The sequence below is a fragment of the Trematomus bernacchii genome, unplaced genomic scaffold, assembly GCF_902827165.1.
Source record: "Trematomus bernacchii unplaced genomic scaffold, fTreBer1.1, whole genome shotgun sequence".
Classification (NCBI taxonomy): Eukaryota; Metazoa; Chordata; class Actinopteri; order Perciformes; family Nototheniidae; genus Trematomus; species Trematomus bernacchii.
In genome coordinates this window covers 455,685-479,047 of record NW_022987515.1, presented here as the reverse complement: position 1 = coordinate 479,047, position 23,363 = coordinate 455,685, and the positions used below count along the sequence as shown (strand labels likewise).

Genomic DNA, 23,363 nt, shown 5'->3' with positions numbered 1-23,363 from the left:
TGATTGCCGATGGAGGACTGGAAACCCTCATGACGCTCACACAATTCTCTTACTCCCTGGCAGACAGCGGTAAGTTGTTCATCTTGCTGGTTAAGACGAGCCCCCTGGGATCGAATAGCGGTCCGCAAAGTCTCAGAGTCGGCTGAGTCCATGGTTCTGGCCAGTTCGTACTGTAACGACTGAATGAACACAAGTAGAGGACTCAATAGCACGACTCAGAGACAGAGGCTTAGGATGCAAAAAAGGTCTTTATAGCCAAGGTACGATACACGGGAGATCGGTCACAAGGAAAACACTGCTGGAACGCTAGGAAATAACGTAGACGAACTGGCACTGAAGGGAATGTGGATGCAGACTAAGTAGACAGAGGGAGAGAGATAATGAGGCACAGGTGAGGCTAATTAGGGATGGGAAGCAGGTGGAGTTCAATCAGGGCAGGAAAGCTGAAACTGAAATGAGAGAAACCAAAAATGAGAACAGGAACAATAACAAAACATCAACATGCTAGCTAGGGCTTTACACATTAGTTGAGTAGCCCTCCAACACGTGGGTTACAGTTGATGCATGTTTTGATATGGAATTGTGATTATTTATGTATTGATGTATGTATCACTTTAACATTGCAGATGGTTAATGTAGGGCTAGTTTACATTTATTTTTTATATATTTAAAAAATATAATCACCAAACTGAGTGGCTGCTCAAATTCCCCCTAAGGATTTGTAAAGACTTCATATTGATATCTTCATTTTGTTGTTGATTTCATATTTTTCTATAATTATTGAAAACTGGAAAGGAAATAAATGTATCAAGTAAAAATACCACATTTGGCTTAGAGATGTATTGAATTGGAAGTTTAAACATAGCAGGAACAAAAACATTTCCTCAATATTTGAGTTAGATACGTTTCAACTCAAAGGTCATATTTCAAAATTCAGATAGACAGGCAGTATCTTTTTTGTATAACACACAGTTCAACTGTGGCCTTGGTTAAAGTTAGGGCTAGGATTAGGCATTCGGTGAATCTCCATGATATGACTGCCAATGTGTTTGTTTGCTTGTGTGTGTGTGTGTGTGTGTGGTGTGTGTGTGTGTGTGTGGTGTGTGTGTGTGTGGTGTGTTGTGTGTGTGTGTGTGTGTGTGTGTGTGTGTGTGTGTGTGTGTGTGTGTGTGTGTGTGTAGGATTCCAGCCTATGAAACTCAGCTGATCTGAACCGCCCCTATCAGAATTTAGTGGAAGCACATGTTGACAGTTTACCTCCTGTCATCGCCATGCAGCTTCGGTGTCCTCATGCTATCTGTTGCATATGTTAGCCATATTAATCATGTCTAGAAAACTTCTTAGAGATTAACTCCCTCTAAAATGTGTAAAAGCCAGCATGGGATCACAGGATACATGACCTGACACATGTACTTAACATCTTGCATTGGCAGCCCTGAACCACAAGGTAGCAGTGTTTGTTGACACAACATTATCAGACTTTGAACAGAAAACAAGCACTCAATGCTCCATTGATTTTATATTTATTTAGAAAAACACTGAAATTACCAAAAGGCAAAGGACTTGGTTCAACACATACATTAATTTACAAAAAGACTACTCTGTACTCTGCATGACCTGTACCTTCAAGCTTGAATAAAGTTTGAACATTTCCCAATAAAGATTGAACTGTTGAAACAACTTCAAACATTCAACTGCTACTCAGTAGTATGTATCTAATAGCTAATATATATATATCATTCCAATAACTTGTATATAGACTCATACTGCACTATTCCACATCATAACTTTATTTCATTTTTATAACTATTATTATTTTTGTATTGCTCTTGCTCTTATTGTTATTATGTTATGTTATTATGTTGCATTGTTGGAGAAGCCTGTGACATAAGATTTTCAACTGCATAATTACTCTGTAGCTATGTCAGATTGACAATAAAGAACCTTGAACCTTGAACCTTGAACCTAAAGAACTACTAAGACAACTTTGATTTGCATCGAACCAACTTTATTATTTGTATTACATCTCCAGATTGTTGACGAGTGAAAGTTTCCACAAGAATAGACAAACAATTTCATTCATTCCACATCTACATTCCTTGAAGGTGCATTTTCAAACGGGGTCAGAGGTCATTTTAGCTTCTTTTTTATCCCAGGAGTTGAAGAATTAGAGGCTAGCTGTGTTCAAATCAAATCAAATCAAGTTTTATTTATAAAGCACATTTAAAAGCGATTACTACAATCACAATAAAAGACAATAAATTACAACAGATATATATAAAAAATAAAAATAAAACACAAGGAAAAGTCAGGAGTCGTACTCCACTCTAACTAGAAGGCCAGGGAGAAGAAGTGTGTCTTAAGAGTAGATTTAAAAACCCCTAGGGTCTGGGCCGACCTCACATGGAGGGGCAGAGTGTTCCAGAGCCTAGGGCCAGCTGCTGCGAAGGCTCGGTGCCCTCAGGTTTTAAGCCTGGTCTTGGGCACTACCAGCAGCAGCTGGTCAGCAGACCTTAAAGCTCTGGCTGGGGTGTAGCGCTGGAGGAGTTCAGCTATATAGGCCGGAGCCAGCCCATTTAGTGCTTTAAAAACAAATAAAAGGATTTTAAAATCAATTCTGAACCGAACTGGAAGCCAGTGTAGTGAGGCCAGAATTGGGGTGATGTGGTCACGCTTTTTGTGGCCAGTCAGCAAACGTGCAGCTGCGTTTTGGACTAGCTGCAGGCGTTTAATTGAGGCCTGGTCCATACCCACATACAGAGCGTTGCAATAGTCCAGTCTTGAGGTAACAAAGGCGTTAATAACACTTTCTAAGTAATTAAAAGATAAATACGACTTGGTTTTGGCCAATAGTCTTATTTAAAAAAAGCAGGATTTGACTACAGTGCTGACCTGCTTGTCGAATTTAAAAGTGCTAGTGAAGGTCACTCCAAGGTTCGTGACAGAGGGGAGGATGTTTTTTTTGAGAGAGCCCAGAATATCAACCGGAGAGGCTGAAGGTTGGGGTCCAAAAAAGATGACCTCAGTCTTGCTCTCGTTGAGGTTGAGAAAGTTTTTGCTCAGCCAGGATTTTATCTCTGTTAAGCAGTCCATCAACTGCTGTAGTGAGTGTTTGACATTTGCTTTGAGAGGCAGATAGATCTGTACATCGTCGGCGTAGCAGTGGAAGGGAATATTATGTTTTGTGAGAATTGAACCTAGGGGCAGTATGTACAGTAGAAAAAGGATGGGGCCCAGAATCGAGCCTTGGGGAACCCCACAGGTAAGAGGGGCTTTGGCAGAGGAGAAGGCACCAAGCTGTACCGAGAAGCTACGGTCTGTCAGGTAGGACCTGAACCATGCAAGGGCAGAGCCTGTGATGCCAGCGGACTGTTCAAGCCGTGACAACAGGATGCTATGGTCCACAGTGTCAAAGGCAGCTGTCAGGTCTAACAGCACCAAGACAGCGGAGCTACCTGAGTCGGCGGCTAGGAGCAGATCATTAAAAACTCTTAAAAGGGCTGTTTCAGTGCTGTGCATGGGTTTGAAGCCAGACTGAAACTTTTCATGGATTCAATGCATGGTTAAAAAAGACTGCAGCTGGGCGTAGACTACTCGCTCCAGGGCTTTTGATAAAAAAGGTAGCTGGGAGATGGGCCTAAAATTTGCGAGAATGGAGGGGTCGAGATTTTTCTTTTTAAGTAGTGGCTTAACCACGGCATGTTTGAAGGCAGCTGGGACACATCCTGAGCTAATAGAGGTGATTAAAAGTAATAAAATACTTGCTCCAACTGAATCAAAAACATCTCTGAGAAGGCGAGAGGGAATGCTGTCTGAGGTGCAGTTTGTCGGCCGCAGGTGCTTGACTACATCCGAGAGAGAAGAGAGGTATACAGGCTCAAAGTGGTCGAGGACAGCAGGGCACAGAAAAGGAGCAGTATCTGGCACTAGCACTAGTGTGGGCTAGCCTAAGAGCAGATACCTTTTCAATAAAAAATTTAAGAAACTTATCACAGAGAGTAGTCGATGGGACAATAGAAGAAACATCACAGGGATTAATGATAGAGTTGAGGACATTAAAAAGAACCTGAGGTTTATGGCTGTTTTTGGAGATTAACAGAGAAATGTGCTCTGTTTTGGCTGCTCTGACTGCCGTCTGGTAGTCAGAAAGGCAAGCACGAAGGATTTCTAGGGAGACATGGAGTTTATCCTTTTTCCATTTTCTCTCTGCACGCCTGCAAGCGCGTCTGAGAGCACGAGTACAGTCATTGAGCCACGGCTCTGATAGAACTTTGGTGCGTCTAAGCGTAAAAGGAGCAACAGAATCCAGTATTAGTGTGCATGTCGAGTCAAACATGGAGATAAGCTCATCAGCATTAAAAGCACAGTTCACATCTAATTTACAGATCGGAGAAGCATTAAAAACATCAGAGAACTGTGAGGCAGTCAAGGGGTTAATCGAACGCAGACGACGCGCAGGGGCACGTGATTCGACTCCTGCGGAAGGGATGGAGGTTGTAAACAGAACCGGTAAATGGTCTGAGATACGCGTTGCTGCACATATTTCATCCACAGATACAGACAGTCCAAACGATAATACTAAGTCCAAAGTGTGTCCTTTTTCGTGTGTTGGGCCAGCCACGGACTGAACGAGACCAAAAGAATCAAGGAGATTTAAAAAGTCCCTAACCAGAGGTTTGGACTCGCAACACACATGGACATTGAAGTCTCCGGAGATCAAAAAACGATCATATTTCACCATGATCCCGGACAGAAAGTGTGTTGGTGCTGTCTGGGCTGGAAGTGAGCGCAGCTGGTCTGGCTGTGGTTCTGGCTTTTCTATAAATCAAAACAAAACCAGAAGGAAACATAAGATACACAAGTGTGGAGAAGAAGGCATCACATCACTCATTACTGTTCCATCAAATATAGAGAATCACTGACAGAGTAAACGTTGTCATTGGATGGCCAGTGTATTTGAAGGTAAGGCTTGGATTGATATCTGGTATACTTACATGATGGAAGCCATGAGTCTCTGGACTGCCGCCAACTCGGGGTCCAGGCAAAAGCGAAGTCCACTTCTGTCGGTGACACTGTTGAAATGGACAGAGGAGACCTCACGTTAAAAACATATTTTAACCAAATAATGCATATTAACAAATATTCATAAATCATTAGGCAGATAACTAGAAGTGCATTATAATGTTCCACCCAACTGAGGCTGAACTCTAACCTTTGATACATCTAAATTAAAGTGAATTTCTAGGTTTTATTGGTGCCAGGGAGATAAATTGTCCTAATAGCAATTAATAAACCATTTTACTGTAACTTACACAATCTCCACTTTGTCACAGATCGTGGTTGCCGGGCGGATTTGGATGTCCTTTACTTTTGAGCGTATTTTACTCCTGACACGTTGACACAAACAGCCTCCTGATTGATGACCTACAGAAAAAGACAAGGAAAAAAATCATTTAATTTAATTACAATTTGTTTTCACTGCACATATTTCATCTAACAGTTACCAAGACGTATACAAAAGTATATTAAACACCTGACATTTTCTGTGTAAGAGTTGTAAATGCTGATATAGTATAAACACTTACGTCGGGCTTCAGTGATGCAGACGATGACAGCCAGGAGCAGAAACACTTTCATGATGCTGGACATTGTTGCTTTCCTTTTTGGTGGAGAAGACACTAGTGCTAAAACAAATCTTGATTCTTGCTGTGAAGATGATAGAAAGAGCAGTAACAAGTGCAGCTAGAGATGTTAGCTAGAGTCTGAAAGAGCACTGGTTGTTGACAGGAGGACTGTGAAGAGGAAGAGGCTGAGGGGTCCCTCTTAAATACTCTTTTCACTTGCTTACCTCATCATACTTCCTGTGATCAGGGAATTTCTACCAGGCTGGAAAGTGAAACTTCAAAACATTGCATTTTTTACATTACATGTCACTTGTTAGACGTTTTTATCCAAAGCGACTTACATATATACTATGGGCAATCCCCATGGGAGCAATTTGGGGTGAAGCGTCTTGCCCAGGGACACAACGACATGCTGACTGCAGTGGGGTTTGAACGCCTCCTCCAAACCACAAACAATACCTCACTTATGCCCCTCGCCTACCACCCGTGGACATATTACTTTAATATAATGAATTTGAGATGTTGAGGTATACATTTTAACATCATGTGTTATAATAGGAATATAAAAAGTGTAACTTGTTGGATATGTAAACACTCATATTTAACCAAACTTTAAAATCAAACTCACAATATCATTGCTGTATGACGCATTTTAACAAATATTTTTAAACATTTTGAACACTATCTCTTTTTGATGCCATGAAGAACAAAGATCCAAACAGATGAGTAATACAAAAGAATCATATATAATATCTTAGTAAATGAAGGCAACGGTTCACCTGTATCTTATTTGCCACTTGTTCTTATTTGCAAATTACATTTAACACCAAGCTCAGGTCAAATGAGTACATTGCTAGTAAGGGATATGTTTGTCTTCCTAAAGAATGCATCTAAGTAAATTGGCTGCATACAATTATTTCATATAAAACAAATAAAGCGATTAAACTCTACTGAATGTCTTTGTGAAAATTGAATACCATAATATCACAAAAAAAGACATTGAATATTTGTATTTTGTCATATCGTCAAAATCAGAAAACTAAAGTATTATACAAAATCACGTTTTACTTTCCAAAACATAAACCTAAATTACTAACAGAATTGGTAAAAAATGTTTATGGACACAATTTAAATCAAGTTGCTTTAGATTTGCGTGGTCTATTACATTAAGCAACACAGAGTGTGGGTTAGTCTCTGCATCATCTGATTTTGTACGTGTGCATCAGTGGTTAACACCTTGCTCAGACGAAAATGCAAGTTTCAATAGTTTCTTTCCACTGTAGCTGCGTGGTAGTTACACTGTCATGACATTTGTGGAGGGAATATACTACTATTATCAGTAATATCTGATGGACACTGATATTAATTTCCTTTTAATTTTCACTTCAGTTTTTCGATGTTAAAGTGAAAATAGATAGTATATGATACGCCCCCCATAAGGTCACATGTTTACAAAGAAGTTCTTGGTTTCAGAGGAAAGCATTCTCTTACTGTCAGTTTTAGTTTTATGTCCTCTTTCACTTTTTGTTGAAAATGAAATCCCATCACAACTCCGTTTCCTTCCCTAATTCTTGACATCATTCTCGTTCCTTCTGTAATTTGACCATGAGATTGAATTAAAGTGTGAACAACAGTGAGATTATTATAAAAAGCTTTTCTGTAATGCTCTATACCATTTGTAATGACAAGTATTATAAATCACATGTGCTTTAAAAAGAATGAGAAAAATACCATAAAAGCAAAAGAAGGCAACATTATGAACTGCCTTACTGATAAAAGCAGGGCCCAGGACAAGGCACCCACAATATAAACTTTCAAAAAACAGGCATGTTTTATAGGGTTGGTTCAGTAAACTATAGAAATGAATAAATATGACACACTTTTCTTTCTGGTTTCTAGCCATGTGGGTAGTTTTGGTTTTACTTGCCCATGTTTCGAGATCTCTATCTACGTTGCGGCTGAGGGCAGAAGTCTCAGAGATTGATATCTCAAAACCTTGGTAAGTAAAATCAGAATCATCTTCCTGGCTGAAACCTCTCGAGGTAAAATAAAATATATTATTTTTAATCTGGGTGAACCGACCCCGAAAGCGTGGTGACAATGCATTTGTCAGGACCTCGACACAAACTGATGAACCCAAATGCACCACCCAGAGACAAAGTCTTGAATGTAATAAAAAAGTGTATTTATTTGAACAGATCAGGTAATCCCTCTTAACAGAGTAGGTAGTGGAAATAACAAAAAGCGCTCACACGGAGGAAAAAAACTAGCGTAACAAAAAGAGGCCTCAGCTCCTTTCAGAGCTGAGGCTTGGCACGACCATTCGGGGAAACACAAGACGAACTGACACAGGACAGGGGAGAGACAGGACTATTTAAACATGAGGTGAGTGGGAACAGGTGGAAACAATCAGGGGCGGGGCAGACACTGATGATGGCGGGAAAAACACACAAGGGGAGAAAGAAAACAGGGCCTGAAATGAAAGACAAGAGGTAGTACAAAATAAAACAGGAAATGACAGACAACATACATAAACATAACTACATTTGACGAGACACAACCGCATTTTTTTAAGATAATAATAATAATGATAATGATACATGAGACTTGTATAGCGCTTTTCTAAAAACTCAAAGACGCTTGACAGAGAAGAAAAAACAAAGGAAAATAAAAAAGAGATAAACAAAAAACAGAAATAGGGGGGGGGGGATGGTGGTCAGTGGTTGAATGCAGTGTTGAACCGGTGGTGTTTTTGAGTGATGTTTTAATGCGGTGGGGGGAGGAAGAGTCTTTGATGGATTGGGGTATTGAGTTCCAGAGGGTGGGTGCAGCAACGGAGAAGGCTCTGTCGCCCCAGGACTTGAGGTTGGTCCGGGTGGGGGTGGACAGGAGGTTGGCAGCAGCAGAGCGGAGGGAGCGAGTGGGAGTGTGTCTGTGGAGGAGGTCAGTCAGGTAGGATGGGGCCAGGTTATGGAGGGCCTTTGTTTGTCATCAGGAGGATTTTGTACTGAATTCTCTGGGGGATGGGGATAATTGAGGGATAATCAATGTGAAATTGATGAGACAATCCTAAAACTTAGCATAATATCATTATAGACAAGGCTGGTTCTCAGGTAATAAACCTGAAGTGATTTTACACACTGAATTTAAAGTTTAGTTTTTTGGAAATGTGTTTTGCTGAATTGAGCGGGAGCACATGGTGTTGACAGTTTACCTCCTGTCATCGCCATGCAACTTTTGTGTCCTCATGTTATCTGTTGCATATGTTAGCCATATTAATCATATCTAGAAAACTTCTTAGAGAGTAACTCCCTCTAAAATGTGTAAAAGCCAGCCATGGGATCACAGGACACATGACCTGACACATGTACTTAACATCTTGCATTGGCAGCCCTGAACACAAGGTAGCAGTGTTTGTTGACACAACATTATCAGACTTTGAACAGAAAACAAGCACTCAATGCTCCATTGATTTTATATTTATTTAGAAAAACACTGAAATTACCAAAAGGCAAAGGACTTGGTTCAACACATACATTAATTTACAAAAACGAATAAAAGAAATGTAAAAAATAACAGATATACTACAGTGCACATGAGTATAAATAGAGGATAAATAGACAAACAGTTTCATTCATTCCACATCTACATTCCTTTTCAAACGGGGTCAGAGGTCATTTTAGCTTCTTTTGAATCCCAGGAGTTGAAGAATTAGAGGCTAGCTGTGTTGGTGCTGTCTGGGCTGGAAGTGAGCGCAGCTGGTCTGGCTGTGGTTCTGGCTTTTCTATAAATCAAAACAAAACCAGAAGGAAACATAAGATACACAAGTGTGGAGAAGAAGGCATCACATCACTCATTACTGTTCCATCAAATATAGAGAATCACTGACAGAGTAAACGTTGTCATTGGATGGCAGTAGTGTATTTGAAGGTAAGGCTTGGATTGATGTCTGGTATACTTACATGATGGAAGCCATGACTCTCTGGACTGCCGCCCAACTCAGGGGTCCAGGCAAAAGCGAAGTCCTCTTCTGTCGGGTGACACTGTTGAAATGGACAGAGGAGACCTCACGTTAAAAACATATTTTAACCAAATAATTTATATTAACAAATATTCATAAATCATTAGGCAGATAACTAGAAGTGCATTATAATGTTCCACCCAACTGAGGCTGAACTCTAACCTTTGATACATCTAAATAAAGTGAATTTCTAGGTTTTATTGGTGCCAGGGAGATAAATTGTCCTAATAGCAATTAATAAACCATTTTACTGTAACTTACAAATCTCCACTTTGTCACAGAACGTGGTTGCCGGGTTAGATTTGGATGTCCTTTACTTTTGAGCGTATTTTTACTCCTGACACGTTGACACAGACAGCCTCCTGATTGATGACCTACAGAAAAAGACAAGGATTTAATTTAATTAGAATTTGTTTTAACTGCACATATTTCATCTAACAGTTACCGAGACGTATACAAAAGTATATTAAACACCTGACATTTTCTTTGTTAGAGTTGTAAATGCTGATATAGTACAAACACTTACGTTGGGCTTCAGTGATGCAGACGATGACAGCCAGGAGCAGAAACACTTTCATGATGCTGGACATTGTTGCTTTCCTTTTTGGTGGAGAAGACACTAGTGCTAAAACAAATCTTGATTCTTGCTGTGAAGATGATAGAAAGAGCAGTAACAAGTGCAGCTAGAGATGTTAGCTAGAGTCTGAGAGAGCACTGGTTGTTGACAGGAGGACTGTGAAGAGGTAGAGGCTGAGGGTCCCTCTTAAATACTCTTTTCACTTCCTTACCTCATCATACTTCCTGTGATGAGGGAATTTCTACCAGGCTGGAAAGTGAAACTTCAAAACCACAAACAATACCTCACTTATGCCCTCGCCTACCCCCTGTGGTCATATTACTTTAATATAATGAATTTGAGATGTTGAGGTATACATTTTAACATCATGTGTTATAATAGGAATCTAAAAAGTGGTAACTTGTTGGATCTGTAAACACTTTAACCAAACTTTGAAATCAAACTCACAATATCATTGCTGTATGACCCATTAACAAATATTTTTAAACATTTTGAACACTATCTCTTTTTGATGCCATGAAGAACAAAGATCCAAACAGATGAGTAATACAAAAGAATCATATAATATCTTAGTAAATGAAGGCAACGGTTCACCTGTATCTTATTTGCCACTTGTTCTTATTTGCAAATTACATTTAACACCAAGCTCAGGTCAAATGAGTACATTGCTATTAATATGTTATGTATATGTTTGTCTTCCTCAAGAATGCATATAAGTAAATTGGCTGCATACAATTATTTCATATAAAACAAATAAAGCGATTAAACTCTACTGAATGTCTTTGTGAAAATTGAATACCATAATATAACAAAAAAGACATTGAATATTTGTATTTTGTCATATCGTCAAATCAGAAAACTAAAGTATTATACAAAATCACGTTTTACTTTCCAAAACATAAACCTAATTACTAACAGAATTTGGTAAAAAATGTTTATGGACACAATTAAATCAAGTTGCTTTAGATTTGCGTGGTCTATTACATTAAGCAACACAGAGAGTGGGGTTAGTCTCTGCATCGTCTGATTTTGTACGTGTGCATCAGTGGTTAACAACTTGCTCAGACGAAAATGCAAGTTTCAATAGTTTTCTTTCCACTGTAGCTGCGTGGTAGTTACACTGTCATGACCTTTATGGAGGGAATATACTACTATTATCAGTAATATCTGATGGACACTGATATTAATTTCCTTTGAATTTTCACTTCAGTTTTCCGATGTTAAAGTATTAATAGATAGGATATGATACCCCCCCATAAGGTCACATGTTTACAAAGAAGTTCTTGGTTTCAGAGGAAAGCATTCTCTTACTGCTCAGTTTTAGTTTTATGTCCTCTTTCACTTTTGTTGAAAAATGAAATCCCATCACAACTCCGTTTCCTTCCCTAATTCTTGACATCATTCTCGTCCCTTCTGTAATTTGACCATGAGAATTGAATTAAAGTGTGAACAACAGTGAGATTATTATAAAAAGCTTTTCTGTAATGCTCTATACCATTTGTAATGACAAGTATTATAAATCACATGTGCTTTAAAAAGAATGAGAAAATACCATAAAAGCAAAAGAAGGCAACATTATGAACTGCCTTACTGATAAAAGCAGGGCCCAGGACAAGGCACCCACAATATAAACTTTCAAAAAACAGGCATGTTTATAGGGTTGGTTCAGTAAACTATAGAAATGAATAAATATGACACACTTTTCTTTCTGGTTTCTAGCCATGTGGGTAGTTTTGGTTTTACTTGCCATGTTTCGAGATCTCTATCTACGTTGCGGCTGAGGGCAGAAGTCTCAGAGATTGATATCTCAAAACCTTGGTAAGTAAAATCAGAATCATCTTCCTGGCTGAAACCTCTCGAGGTAAGATAAAATATATTATTTTTAATCTGGGTGAACCGACCCCGAAAGCGTGGTGACAATGCATTTGTCAGGACCTCGACACAAACTGATGAACCCAAATGCACCACCCAGAGACAAAGTCTTGAATGTAATAAAAAAGTGTATTTATTTTAACAGATCAGGTAATCCCTCTTAACAGAGTAGGTAGTGGAAATAACAAAAAGCGCTCACACGGAGGAAAAAACTAGCGTAACAAAAAGAGGCCTCAGCTCCTTTCAGAGCTGAGGCTTGGCACGACCATATCGGGGAAACACAAGACGAACTGACACAGGACAGGGGAGAGACAGGACTATTTAAACATGAGGTGAGTGGGAACAGGTGGAAACAATCAGGGGCGGGGCAGACACTGATGATGGCGGGAAAAAACACACAAGGGGAGGAAGAAAACAGGGCCTGAAATGAAAGACAAGAGGTAAGTACAAAATAAAACAGGAAATGACAGACAACATACATAAAACACATTTGACGAGACACAACCGCATTTTTTAAGATAATAATAATAATGATAATAATACATGAGACTTGTATAGCGCTTTTCTAAAAACTCAAAGACGCTTTGACAGAGAAGAAAAAACAAAGGAAAATAAAAAAAGAGATAAAACAAAAACAGAAAATAGGGGGGGGGGGGATGGTGGTCAGTGGTTGAATGCAGTGTTGAACCGGTGTGTTTTGAGTGATGTTTTTAATGCGGTGAGGGAGGAAGAGTCTTTGATGGATTGGGGTATTGAGTTCCAGAGGGTGGGTGCAGCAACGGAGAAGGCTCTGTCGCCCCAGGACTTGAGGTTGGTCCGGGTGGGGGTGGACAGGAGGTTGGCAGCAGCAGAGCAGGAGGGAGCGAGTGGGAGTGTGTCTGTGGAGGAGGTCAGTCAGGTAGGATGGGGGCCAGGTTATGGAGGGCTTTGTTTGTCATCAGGAGGATTTTGTACTGAATTCTCTGGGGGATGGGGATAATTGAGGGATAATCAATGCGGAAATTGATGAGACAATCCTAAAACTTAGCATAACATCATTATAGACAAGGCTGGTTCTCAGGTAATAAACCTGAAGTGATTTTACACACTGGAATTTAAAGTTTAGTTTTTGGAAATGTGTTTTGCTGAATTGAGCGGGGAGCACATGGTGTTGACAGTTTACCTCCTGTCATCGCCATGCAGCTTTTGTGTCCTCATGCTATCTGTTGCATATGTTAGCCATATTAATCATATCTAGAAAACTTCTTAGAGAGTAACTCCCTCTAAAATGTGTAAAAGCCAGCATGGGATCACAGGACACATGACCTGACACATGTACTTAACATCTTGCATTGGCAGCCCTGAACCACAAGGTAGCAGTGTTTGTTGACACAACATTATCAGACTTTGAACAGAAAACAAGCACTCAATGCTCCATTGATTTTATATTTATTTAGAAAAACACTAAATTACCAAAAGGCAAAGGACTTGGTTCAACACATACATTAATTTACAAAAACGAATAAAAGAAATGTAAAAAATAACAGATATACTACAGTGCACATGAGTATAAATAGAGGATAAATAGACAAACAGTTTCATTCATTCCACATCTACATTCCTTTTCAAACAGGGTCAGAGGTCATTTTAGCTTCTTTTGGATCCCAGGAGTTGAAAGAATTAGAGGCTAGCTGTGTTGGTGCTGTCTGGGCTGGAAGTGAGCGCAGCTGGTCTGGCTGTGGTTCTGGCTTTTCTATAAATCAAAACAAAAACCAGAAGGAAACATAAGATACACAAGTGTGGAGAAGAAGGCATCACATCACTCATTACTGTTCCATCAAATATAGAGAATCACTGACAGAGTAAACGTGTCATTGGATGGTCAGTGAGTGTATTTGAAGGTAAGGCTTGGATTGATGTCTGGTATACTTACATGATGGAAGCCATGAGTCTCTGGACTGCCGCCAACTCAGGGTCCAGGCAAAAGCGAAGTCCTCTTCTGTCGGTGACACTGTTGAAATGGACAGAGGAGACCTCACGTTAAAAACATATTTTAACCAAATAATTTATATTAACAAATATTCATAAATCATTAGGCAGATAACTAGAAGTGCATTATAATGTTCCACCCAACTGAGGCTGAACTCTAACCTTTGATACATCTAAATTAAAGTGAATTTCTAGGTTTTATTGGTGCCAGGGAGATAAATTGTCCTAATAGCAATTAATAAACCATTTTACTGTAACTTACACAATCTCCACTTTGTCACAGAACGTGGTTGCCGGGTAGATTTGGATGTCCTTTACTTTTGAGCGTATTTTACTACTGACACGTTGACACAGACAGCCTCCTGATTGATGACCTACAGAAAAGACAAGGATTTAATTTTATTAGAATTTGTTTTAAACTGCACATATTTAATCTAACAGTTACCGAGACGTATACAAAAGTATATTAAACACCTGACATTTTCTTTGTTAGAGTTGTAAATGCTGATATAGTACAAAACACTTACGTTGGGCTTCAGTGATGCAGACGATGACAGCCAGGAGCAGAAACACTTTCATGATGCCGGACATTGTTGCTTTTCCTTTTGGTGGAGGAAGACACTAGTGCCTAAACAAATCTTGATTCTTGCTGTGAAGATGATAGAAAGAGCAGTAACAAGTGCAGCTAGAGATGTTAGCTAGAGTCTGAAGAGAGCACTGGTTGTTGACAGGAGGACTGTGAAGAGGTAGAGGCTGAGGGTCCCATCTTAAATACTCTTTTTCACTTCCTTACCTCATCATACTTTCCTGTGATGAGGGGAATTTCTACCAGGCTGGAAAGTGAAACTTATAATAGGAATCTAAAAAGTGTAACTTGTTGGATCTGTAAACACTCATATTTAACCAAACTTTTGAAATCAAACTCACATATGCTGTATGATCCATCAACAAATATTTTTTAAACATTTTGAACACTATCTATTTTTGATGCCATGAAGAATAAAGATCCAAACAGATGAGTAATAAAAAAGGATCATATATAATATCTCATATCGTCATATCGTCAAAATCAGGAAACTAAAGTATTATACAAAATCACGTTTTACTTTCCAAAACATAAACCTAAATTACTAACAGAATTGGATAAAAAATGTTTATGGACACAATTTAAATCAAGTTGCTTTAGATTTGCGTGGTCTATTACATTAAGCAACACAGAGAGTGGGTTAGTCTCTGCATCGTCTGATTTTGTACGTGTGCATCAGTGGTTAACACCTTGCTCAGACGAAAATGCAAGTTTCAATAGTTTCTTTCCACTGTAGCTGCGTGGTAGTTACACTGTCATGACATTTATGGAGGGAATATACTACTATTATCAGTAATATCTGATGGACACTGATATTCATTTCCTTTGAATTTTCACTTCAGTTTTCCGATGTTAAAGTATTAATAGATAGGATATGATACCCCCCATAAGGTCACATGTTTACAAAGAAGTTCTTGGTTTCAGAGGAAAGCATTCTCAGTTTTAGTTTTATGTCCTCTTTCACTTTTTGTTGAAAATGAAATCCCATCACAACTCCGTTTCCTTCCCTAATTCTTGACATCATTCTCGTTCCTTCTGTAATTTGACCATGAGATTGAATTAAAGTGTGAACAACAGTGAGATTATTATAAAAAGCTTTTCTGTAATGCTCTATACCATTTGTAATGACAAGTATTATAAATCACATGTGCTTTAAAAAGAATGAGAAAATACCATAAAAGCAAAAGAAGGTGACATTATGAACTGCCTTACTGATAAAAGCAGGGCCCAGGACAAGGCACCCACAATATAAACTTTCAAAAAACAGGCATGTTTGATAGGGTTGGTTCAGTAAACTACAGAAATGAATAAATATGACACACTTTTCTTTCTGGTTTCTAGCCATGTGGGTAGTTTTGGTTTTACTTGCCCATGTTTCGAGATCTCTATCTACGTTGCGGCTGAGGGCAGAAGTCTCAGAGATTGATATCTCAAAACCTTGGTAAGTAAAATCAGAATCATCTTCCTGGCTGAAACCTCTCGAGGTAAGATAAAATATATTATTTTTAATCTGGGTGAACCGACCCTGAGAGCGTGGTGACAATGCATTTTTTAAGATAATCAATGTGATGAGGCACTCAAAATGTAGCATAAAATCATTATAGACAGGGCTGGTTAGGTAATACACCTGAATTGATTTTACACAATGTATTTAAAGTTGAGTTTTTTTCGAAAAAATATGAGTTTTGCTGAATTTCTCTGCCAGACTCCTGTATATTTCTTTAACCTAGATAAAAGACACATGGGTCCTGTTGAATTTATTGGACATATGTCAAAGCTACACACTTAAGACTGCTAATTTAAGACTCAGGGGTCTTCCCTGACAAGCAGTGAAAGGGACTTTCATCTATTTCTACATAAGAACCACAGTGGTCAGCCAATGTGATTTCTCTGAAACTACTTTAACAGAGGAAACCTCATGACCAGAAGTGGGAAGTAACTAAGTAGATTAACTCAAGTACTGTACTTAAGAACAATTTTGAGGGACTTACCCTTTACTTGAGTATTTCAATGTTTTGTTACTTACTTCTACTCCACTACAATTCAGAGGTAAATCGTGCACTTTTACTCCACTACATTCATTTAATACCTTTAGTAACTTTGCCGATTTGGATTAATGATGTGAAATATAATCAACACTTAAATAAGACTTTACTAACACCTGGAGTAAATTCACCAGCTACCCTGCAGTATACTGAGTCATTAAAACTAGCTGCACCTTTACCAGCTTTGATAACACTTTAATGATCAATCATTAAAATCAAACATATCATATATATTATTCTGAAATGGTCAAATCTGCAGAATGTACTTTTACTTTGTACTTTAAGTATTTAGATGCCAATACTTTTTTACTTTACTTGAGTAACATTTTGAATGAAGGACTTTTACTGTAACATAGTATTACACTCTGGTACTTCTACTTTTACTCAAGTACAAGATCTGAGTACTTCGCCCACCTCTGCTCATGACACCAATTAAATCTCCAACAAAAAAATGCGTGTCGAAACATGTGAGTCGTATCAAACCTGCTCTGATTTGTTATAACGCACTAGTTTGCAGTGGTTCAGCTGCCACACTCTGATAAAGTCTGACAGATGCACTTAGCAGGCCTGCATTCTTTACATATCCCTTCAGTTAATATTTCATGTGTTTTACTTATGAGGGACCAGAAAGTGCACCAGCTCACATCAGTAAAGCACAGCTTGTGCCTACATATACTGTAAATGCACTGGAACAAAAAGGGGGGTGACTGGAACACAGATTTCAGTGACAGAAGCCATATGACCAGCATGGTTCACGGAAAATATATTTTTGGAAGCCCTATTAGCTGTGTAGGGGGTAAATGTTTGTTCGGGTATGCGAGGGAAATACCAACCACAGCTATCTTTAATAATTCACATTTCCTTTTTGTGAAGAGATGCAGCTCTTTAACCAAAAGCAAAGACCACAAAGAAGTGTTACCCTGTGTAGGAATGAAGAGACAGGAACTGAAAACGTCAGCAGAGTCTCTTCCTCTGCAGACTCTTGGTATACAGCCTGAGTGGTTGCACTTCTCATTTCTATTAAACAGTGATCGGCAGAGAATAATTGTGAAAGCGAGTTGTGGGATTTCTTACAAATAAATCAAGAACTAAATCAGTTGTGGAAAGAAGTACTATATTCCAACTATGTTAAAAATAGTAAATGTCAATAATTAAAAAAAGCAAACCACTGAAGCCAAAGTACAGAAATATTAACAGCAAACCATACTCAAATTATCAACAGTAGAATAACTCATTCTACAGAACAATCTCACTCATTTTGGTAAGGTGTCACAGGCCAAGAGCAATAGGTTTAACTGCTGGTTCAATCACTGAATCAATCTTTAAGAAAATGTCTATCATCTTTTTCTTTTTTATTGTAACTAGCATTATACTTTAGATGTCATATAATGGAGTAAAAGTAGCCTATGTTTCAATCTGAAGGAAGTAGAAGTATATAGTAGCATAACATTGAGATACTCAAATAAATGTACCATAACATTTTCTTTGGGTAAAGAATATAAGTAAATGTATTTTCCAACACACATCCACTTTTTACCTTTGTACATCCGATATAAAGAGGATACCACCAGACTTTCAGTTCCGGCTCAACTCTTCGTCGAAAGTGACCTGTGGCCTCAGGCTGTTGTACAAAGAGTTTTTATGCCGAGTTGATGGTGTAAGTCAAAAGGGTACACATGAGTTTTGTTTGATATTTTGACTATACTTCCTTTGTGAGGTTCAAAGTGTGGTTGAGCATAGTTTAGACAATTTCTTTTTTGTCAAAGGCCCCATATTAGTCTGTTCAAATCGAGACTTCTATATAGTAATATTTTGCCTGAAAAGAAAAATGTTTTAATATTACTTTAAAAGTCTTTGGAAATGTATTTTTTAGGTAGTGTACAAACTGTCATAGCACCGCCTGTCTTGGCAAACTATCATTCTGGTAACACTATGTCTTGCCTTTCATTTGGTGAGGTAAGTGTGAAAAGAGAGAGATATTTGTTAGTTGATGTGACCGCACGGGACTCTTCGAAAGTTTCCAGCCCCCGAAAGACTGTTTCCTGTGAGAGAAGTGTTATTCTCTCACTAGACGTTTCAGCTTGTATGTTTCCCCTATGTCTCACGACATGTCTTCCATTTGTTCAAAACTGCATAGTGTTTGAACAATAGTACTTTTGGTTCATCACAACTCATACGTTTATAGTTTTGGCCGTCAGTGCAATTGGTTATGATGCAAATGACATTGTATTCAACCCAAAACAATGCTGGGATCTATGAACATGGCCCATCAAAGTACCATGAATAAAAAAAACAAATGTTCAGACAGGTTGTAAACAGGCCCACATTTCAGCATCATTGTTACTTGGTGGTCAAACCTTGCATTGATCACCCAAAATGTTTATAATAATCCATAAGTAGACAAAAGAAAACTGCCTTTGGGCAAAACAACATCAATAAGTCCAACAAAGTTTGTTTGAATATTATTTGAGTGATATTTCTTGCTCCAATATGATTCAAAACTGTGTCACAATGCTCAGCAGCGACAGTTTTCAGTTCAGCATAGACTTTTTCATCCTACAAATTTGATGAAATGGAAGAATGGAAGCAAGATAGCATTACTTGTCTGATCTTAGAAGTAACATTATACCAAATGTTGTTATGTTGTTATGTTATTTGATACCGCCACAGCAGAAGGATCACTTTCCAGTAACAATGTAACTGTTAGCTCTGGATTATCCTCAGAAAAAGCAGCTCCAAACCAAACAGTTCAGTTAATGGAGCATGCACATTGTCTCTGGAGAGACACAGTGCTGTAACAATGTTTGACACCTCAGTCATAAACATACAAACCTGGTAAATAAAACCAAACTAATTAGACAGGTATACGTTTTTGATTTTGGTTATTATAATGTGTGATGGGTTGTGATCCTTTTCTAAGCCTGCCCTCTAGTGTTTAGGTTTGAAAACTTCAGCCAAGAGTTGCTTTGTGTTGTTTCTGGCTGAACCTTTGCCGAAGAGAACAAATTCTCAATAATCATAGACAAAGACAATATTTCTTTCTTCTTACAACTACATTACAAATACATATTAAGAATCTAATATAATTAAAATATTGAATTGCATTCATGTAAGCTCATTATTACACCTTCAATTTGTTTTCCATTGTGACATTAAGTGGCCACGCAGGCCAGCTGACCTGCATCATTCATGTTTACGTTCAGCGTTATCCTCTTTGCTCAGCCTGTGTTCCTCTAAATGTGTTTACCAGAGCAGGAACCCACGACAGTTACCATAGAAACTCCAGCGCGTCGGCACCAGCAGAGCCGAGCTGGGACTTCATTTCCCAAGGATTCACACATGCAAGAAAACACAGATAACAGCACCATTTGTTGGAGAGTATAAAAACATTGTTTTATTGAATCAAAGTTAGTTCGCACAACACAGGAAGGTAAAAAATAATTTGCAGATTTTTTCTATTTTTATGATTTTGCATGATCACCAGCATACATCAAGTGAAGGGATTTGAACAGGAATGACATTGATATAACATTACAGATGGTCAATCTTGACAATATTTAGTTGCCTTTAGAATGGATCCTTAATTATATCCCTTGTATTTATCTGCATAATGCACATCTACACATCTCCTAAAGTCAGTGTCTCGTACACTGACAGAAAAAGATTAGTATATTTTTTAGAGGAATGTCTTCAGTCTCAATGTCTGTCCATCTGCACCCTATATCTCAGCGATGGCGGGAAGCATGCATGCTCTCACACGTGCCTCCCTCCACGCCGACCTGCAGTCAGAGATCCACTGGGAGATGAGAGATTGTTTGCGGCTTGGATTCTGTCTCTCCCCCTCTGCTCCTCCTTCAGCTGGGACCCCCCTCCTGGCCTCCGCCTTGGGGAAGCTGTGCTCTGTGGGGATAGAGGGTGTAGTGCTGGTGTGTAGCTCTGGGCAGCTGCTCTTCCGCTGGTGTAGGAGGTCTGGACTTGAGTCAGGGGGGATGCTGTAAGCTCTGGACCGAGTCTGGCCCTCCCATAAGCTCCTATGATTCCTTATAAACCTGCCTTCCCCAAATGCCCTCCTCACACCTCCTGACAGGCTGCTCTGGTGTCCATAAAGAAACTCCAGGGGGTCGGAGTTGCCAAACATCAGCTCATCATCGAGTTCTTTCTCCTCTCCCTGCTGCATATCGATGGCCTCTTCTGTTGGGGTGAATTCAAAAGTGGATGATGTGGTAACACTGAGCCGTGAGAACCGCAGCCTCCGGTGGATGTTGTCGGGGGAGACTTTCATGGTGGGGAAGGTGGGGTGGGCCAGGTGGCAGATGGAGAGGAGGTAGTCCTCAGAGGAGACAGCCTGGCCGTGGGCAGAGATGTGGAGTGTGTTGGCTTCATTCAAATCCCTCACCATCTCCTCAGAGCCCTCTCTGATTGTGGGCAGCAGGAGTCTTCTCTTGGACAGCAGTCTGGAGCGCGGTCGCATAGCTGAGAGAGGCAAGGAGGGAAAATGTCAGGTTCAGAGCCAAAATATCATCAGGCAAATGTTTAACAGGTAGAATAATGTTCAGTGTATTGCCAGTATGACAGTAAATTCACTGATTATTCTGAGGTTTATCGTGCAAAGCAAAATATCAAATGGAGAATCATTGGTTGATAGTCTACATTTGATATGACAATATGATGACCAGGTATCATAAAGGCTGTAGCTGCAAGGTTATCCATTCATAAAAACAGTTTATGGCACTACATCTTGCTCTACATTCAAGAAAACATATGATTCATTAGAAGATCTGAAACTTTACATCAAAAGATTATTGTTTTGAAGCTTACAGTTTGCTTTGAAAAGGTTATATAGTACCTCATCAGAATAATGTGCTTTAACAATGACATCATTTTGCTGCTACCTCTGGATAAATAACTTATGATCCAAAGACAACATTCTATTTCTGTCCCTGATTGTATCAAATTGAATTTGATCCACATAAAAACTGTCCCTCTCTTCCTTTTCCCCTTTTGACACTCTATCTCCTGCTTACTTTGGAGATGCAGTGTAAATACCCCAAACTACAAACAATCCCAACAAGGAGCAGCAAGATGAAACATAAATAGATGACTATTTTAAATGCCATCTCAATCATGTAAAGCCACAGAATGTGTCAGCTTATATTTTGATTTTCAACCCCATATTGTGAGAACCCTGAGTGTAGCCCACAATATATTTTCGTCTCGACCTCCATGCCAAAAATAGTGCCAGCCAAACCAAAAAGCCAGCCTCTCCCCGTTTCTTCCAAGGTGCAACCATGGCTATATTTAGACCACACCTTTGGTATACAGCAGCTAAAAATGGTTCCACGGTAGCAGCTCTGTGCTGAGGCACAGAACAGGCACGCTGTGTATCTTTACCTCATGCATTCTCAGTCATTATGGAAGGATTTTTTGCTTTTCCACTCACCTTTTTCTTTGTGGAGCCCAGTTGGTCTTTCTTCTTTTCTTTTCTCTGCTCTTGCAATCTTGAATATCAATCTGCAGCTGGATCTATTCTTCTTTAAATTGTATTTATAATTCAGTCTCCAGCCAGTGATGCTGCTTCTCCTAAAGCGCTCTGTGGCTCCAAATGTCTCTGACCAGAGGCAGCGGTAGAATGCAGATTTATCTTCTCCTCACATCCCTCCTCTTTCTCCCTCCCTCCCTCCCTCTCTCTCTCCAGCTTACTTTTGGTTTGCCCTCCTTCCCTGGTTCTAAAAATAGACACATCATCCATTTCCTCAGCACAGGCGCTGTCATTGGCCGGCTGTATTGATGGAGAGAGAAAAACAGAGGCAGAGAAAGAGGGAAGAGAGCGAAAGAGAGATGACTAAGAAATGGATTGAGGGTGATGACAGAAAAAGGATACAGAGGAGGAAACAAAACAGAAAAATAGAGGAAAGATGAGGCGTGGAGGTTATTTTTACCCAGTATTCTTTCAGGACATGCAATTTAAATAAAGACTGACTATAAATGAACACAGTAAGCCACTGTCATCTTTGGCAAATGTAAATGAAGCTTAGTGCCAGGAGAATCTACAAATTGTGGAGAATATGTCAACATGTTTACCATTATTGTAAAAAGCTTAACATGCATACTACTTTGAAATGCATGTGAGAGATTTGCACGTGTTTGAGTGTGTTCATAACACATAGCTGGGATTACTGGTGTTATCCAGTTTCTTGGAGAAATTCTCAGTCATTCATTTAGTCTTTAAAATGAGTTACAGACAGATGTTTGATTCTTCATAAAATGTTATTAATGATGTCGGTCAACTGAAATGTGTTTCATTTAGACTTTATGTGGGGCCCAAGAGTGCAGTTCATCTAAATTAAGACTATACTGGATTCTGGCTAAAGACTAAATTAATTATTGAATATTAGAACAGATATTTAACACCCTTGTATTAAAATGGAAGAAGAGCCTATTTTGGAGGATGTGGGGCGAACTTAACAAGCATTGCATAACCATGAAGAATGTAAACTGGGCAGCTTCCAGGTAAAATAGGGTGCATTTGTATTCAGGATTTGACAATAATAATGGGACAGCAGGTGGTTGGATAGAGGCAATACTGTTGATTGTTTTTCCTATTATCAGATTGTGTACACTGTTCAAAACTGAATTGATTTCTATTGAGAAGCATGTTTTAAAGTTGTGG

The 23,363-nt window shown here is 39.1% G+C and overlaps 3 protein-coding genes and 1 long non-coding RNA gene across 5 annotated transcripts; all 4 read right to left on the bottom strand.

The window, feature by feature from the left end:
* Nucleotides 1-4,643: 4,643 nt before the first annotated feature.
* Nucleotides 4,644-10,402, bottom strand: LOC117470960 (C-X-C motif chemokine 6-like). 2 transcript variants are annotated; one of them, XM_034115764.1, is made up of 4 exons: nt 10,172-10,402; nt 5,313-5,424; nt 4,995-5,072; nt 4,644-4,818 (listed from the first exon to the last, which is right to left on the bottom strand). In XM_034115764.1, exons 1-4 carry the CDS (start codon nt 10,233-10,235, stop codon nt 4,728-4,730), a joined length of 345 nt encoding a protein of 114 aa, XP_033971655.1. In that variant the 5' UTR covers nt 10,236-10,402; the 3' UTR covers nt 4,644-4,727. The 2 variants fall into 2 exon arrangements, with proteins under 2 accessions (XP_033971655.1, XP_033971656.1); XM_034115765.1 differs by lacking the exon at nt 10,172-10,402 and adding an exon at nt 5,586-5,807.
* LOC117470984 lies at nt 9,088-9,646 on the bottom strand. Its single transcript, XR_004554749.1, has 2 exons — nt 9,587-9,646; nt 9,088-9,408 (listed from the first exon to the last, which is right to left on the bottom strand). It is a non-coding gene; the product is annotated as an uncharacterized LOC117470984 (long non-coding RNA).
* A 3,107-nt stretch (nt 10,403-13,509) lies between the features above and the next one.
* LOC117471037 (C-X-C motif chemokine 10-like) lies at nt 13,510-14,790 on the bottom strand. The gene is made up of 4 exons (XM_034115820.1): nt 14,590-14,790; nt 14,325-14,436; nt 14,007-14,084; nt 13,510-13,826 (listed from the first exon to the last, which is right to left on the bottom strand). The coding sequence occupies exons 1-4, from the start codon at nt 14,651-14,653 to the stop codon at nt 13,754-13,756; spliced, it is 327 nt and encodes a 108-aa protein (XP_033971711.1). The 5' UTR covers nt 14,654-14,790; the 3' UTR covers nt 13,510-13,753.
* A 5,300-nt stretch (nt 14,791-20,090) lies between these two features.
* si:dkeyp-72g9.4 lies at nt 20,091-22,248 on the bottom strand. The gene is made up of 2 exons (XM_034116019.1): nt 22,134-22,248; nt 20,091-21,166 (listed from the first exon to the last, which is right to left on the bottom strand). Exon 2 carries the CDS (start codon nt 21,162-21,164, stop codon nt 20,412-20,414), a length of 753 nt encoding a protein of 250 aa, XP_033971910.1. The 5' UTR covers nt 21,165-21,166; nt 22,134-22,248; the 3' UTR covers nt 20,091-20,411.
* Nucleotides 22,249-23,363: the final 1,115 nt, after the last annotated feature.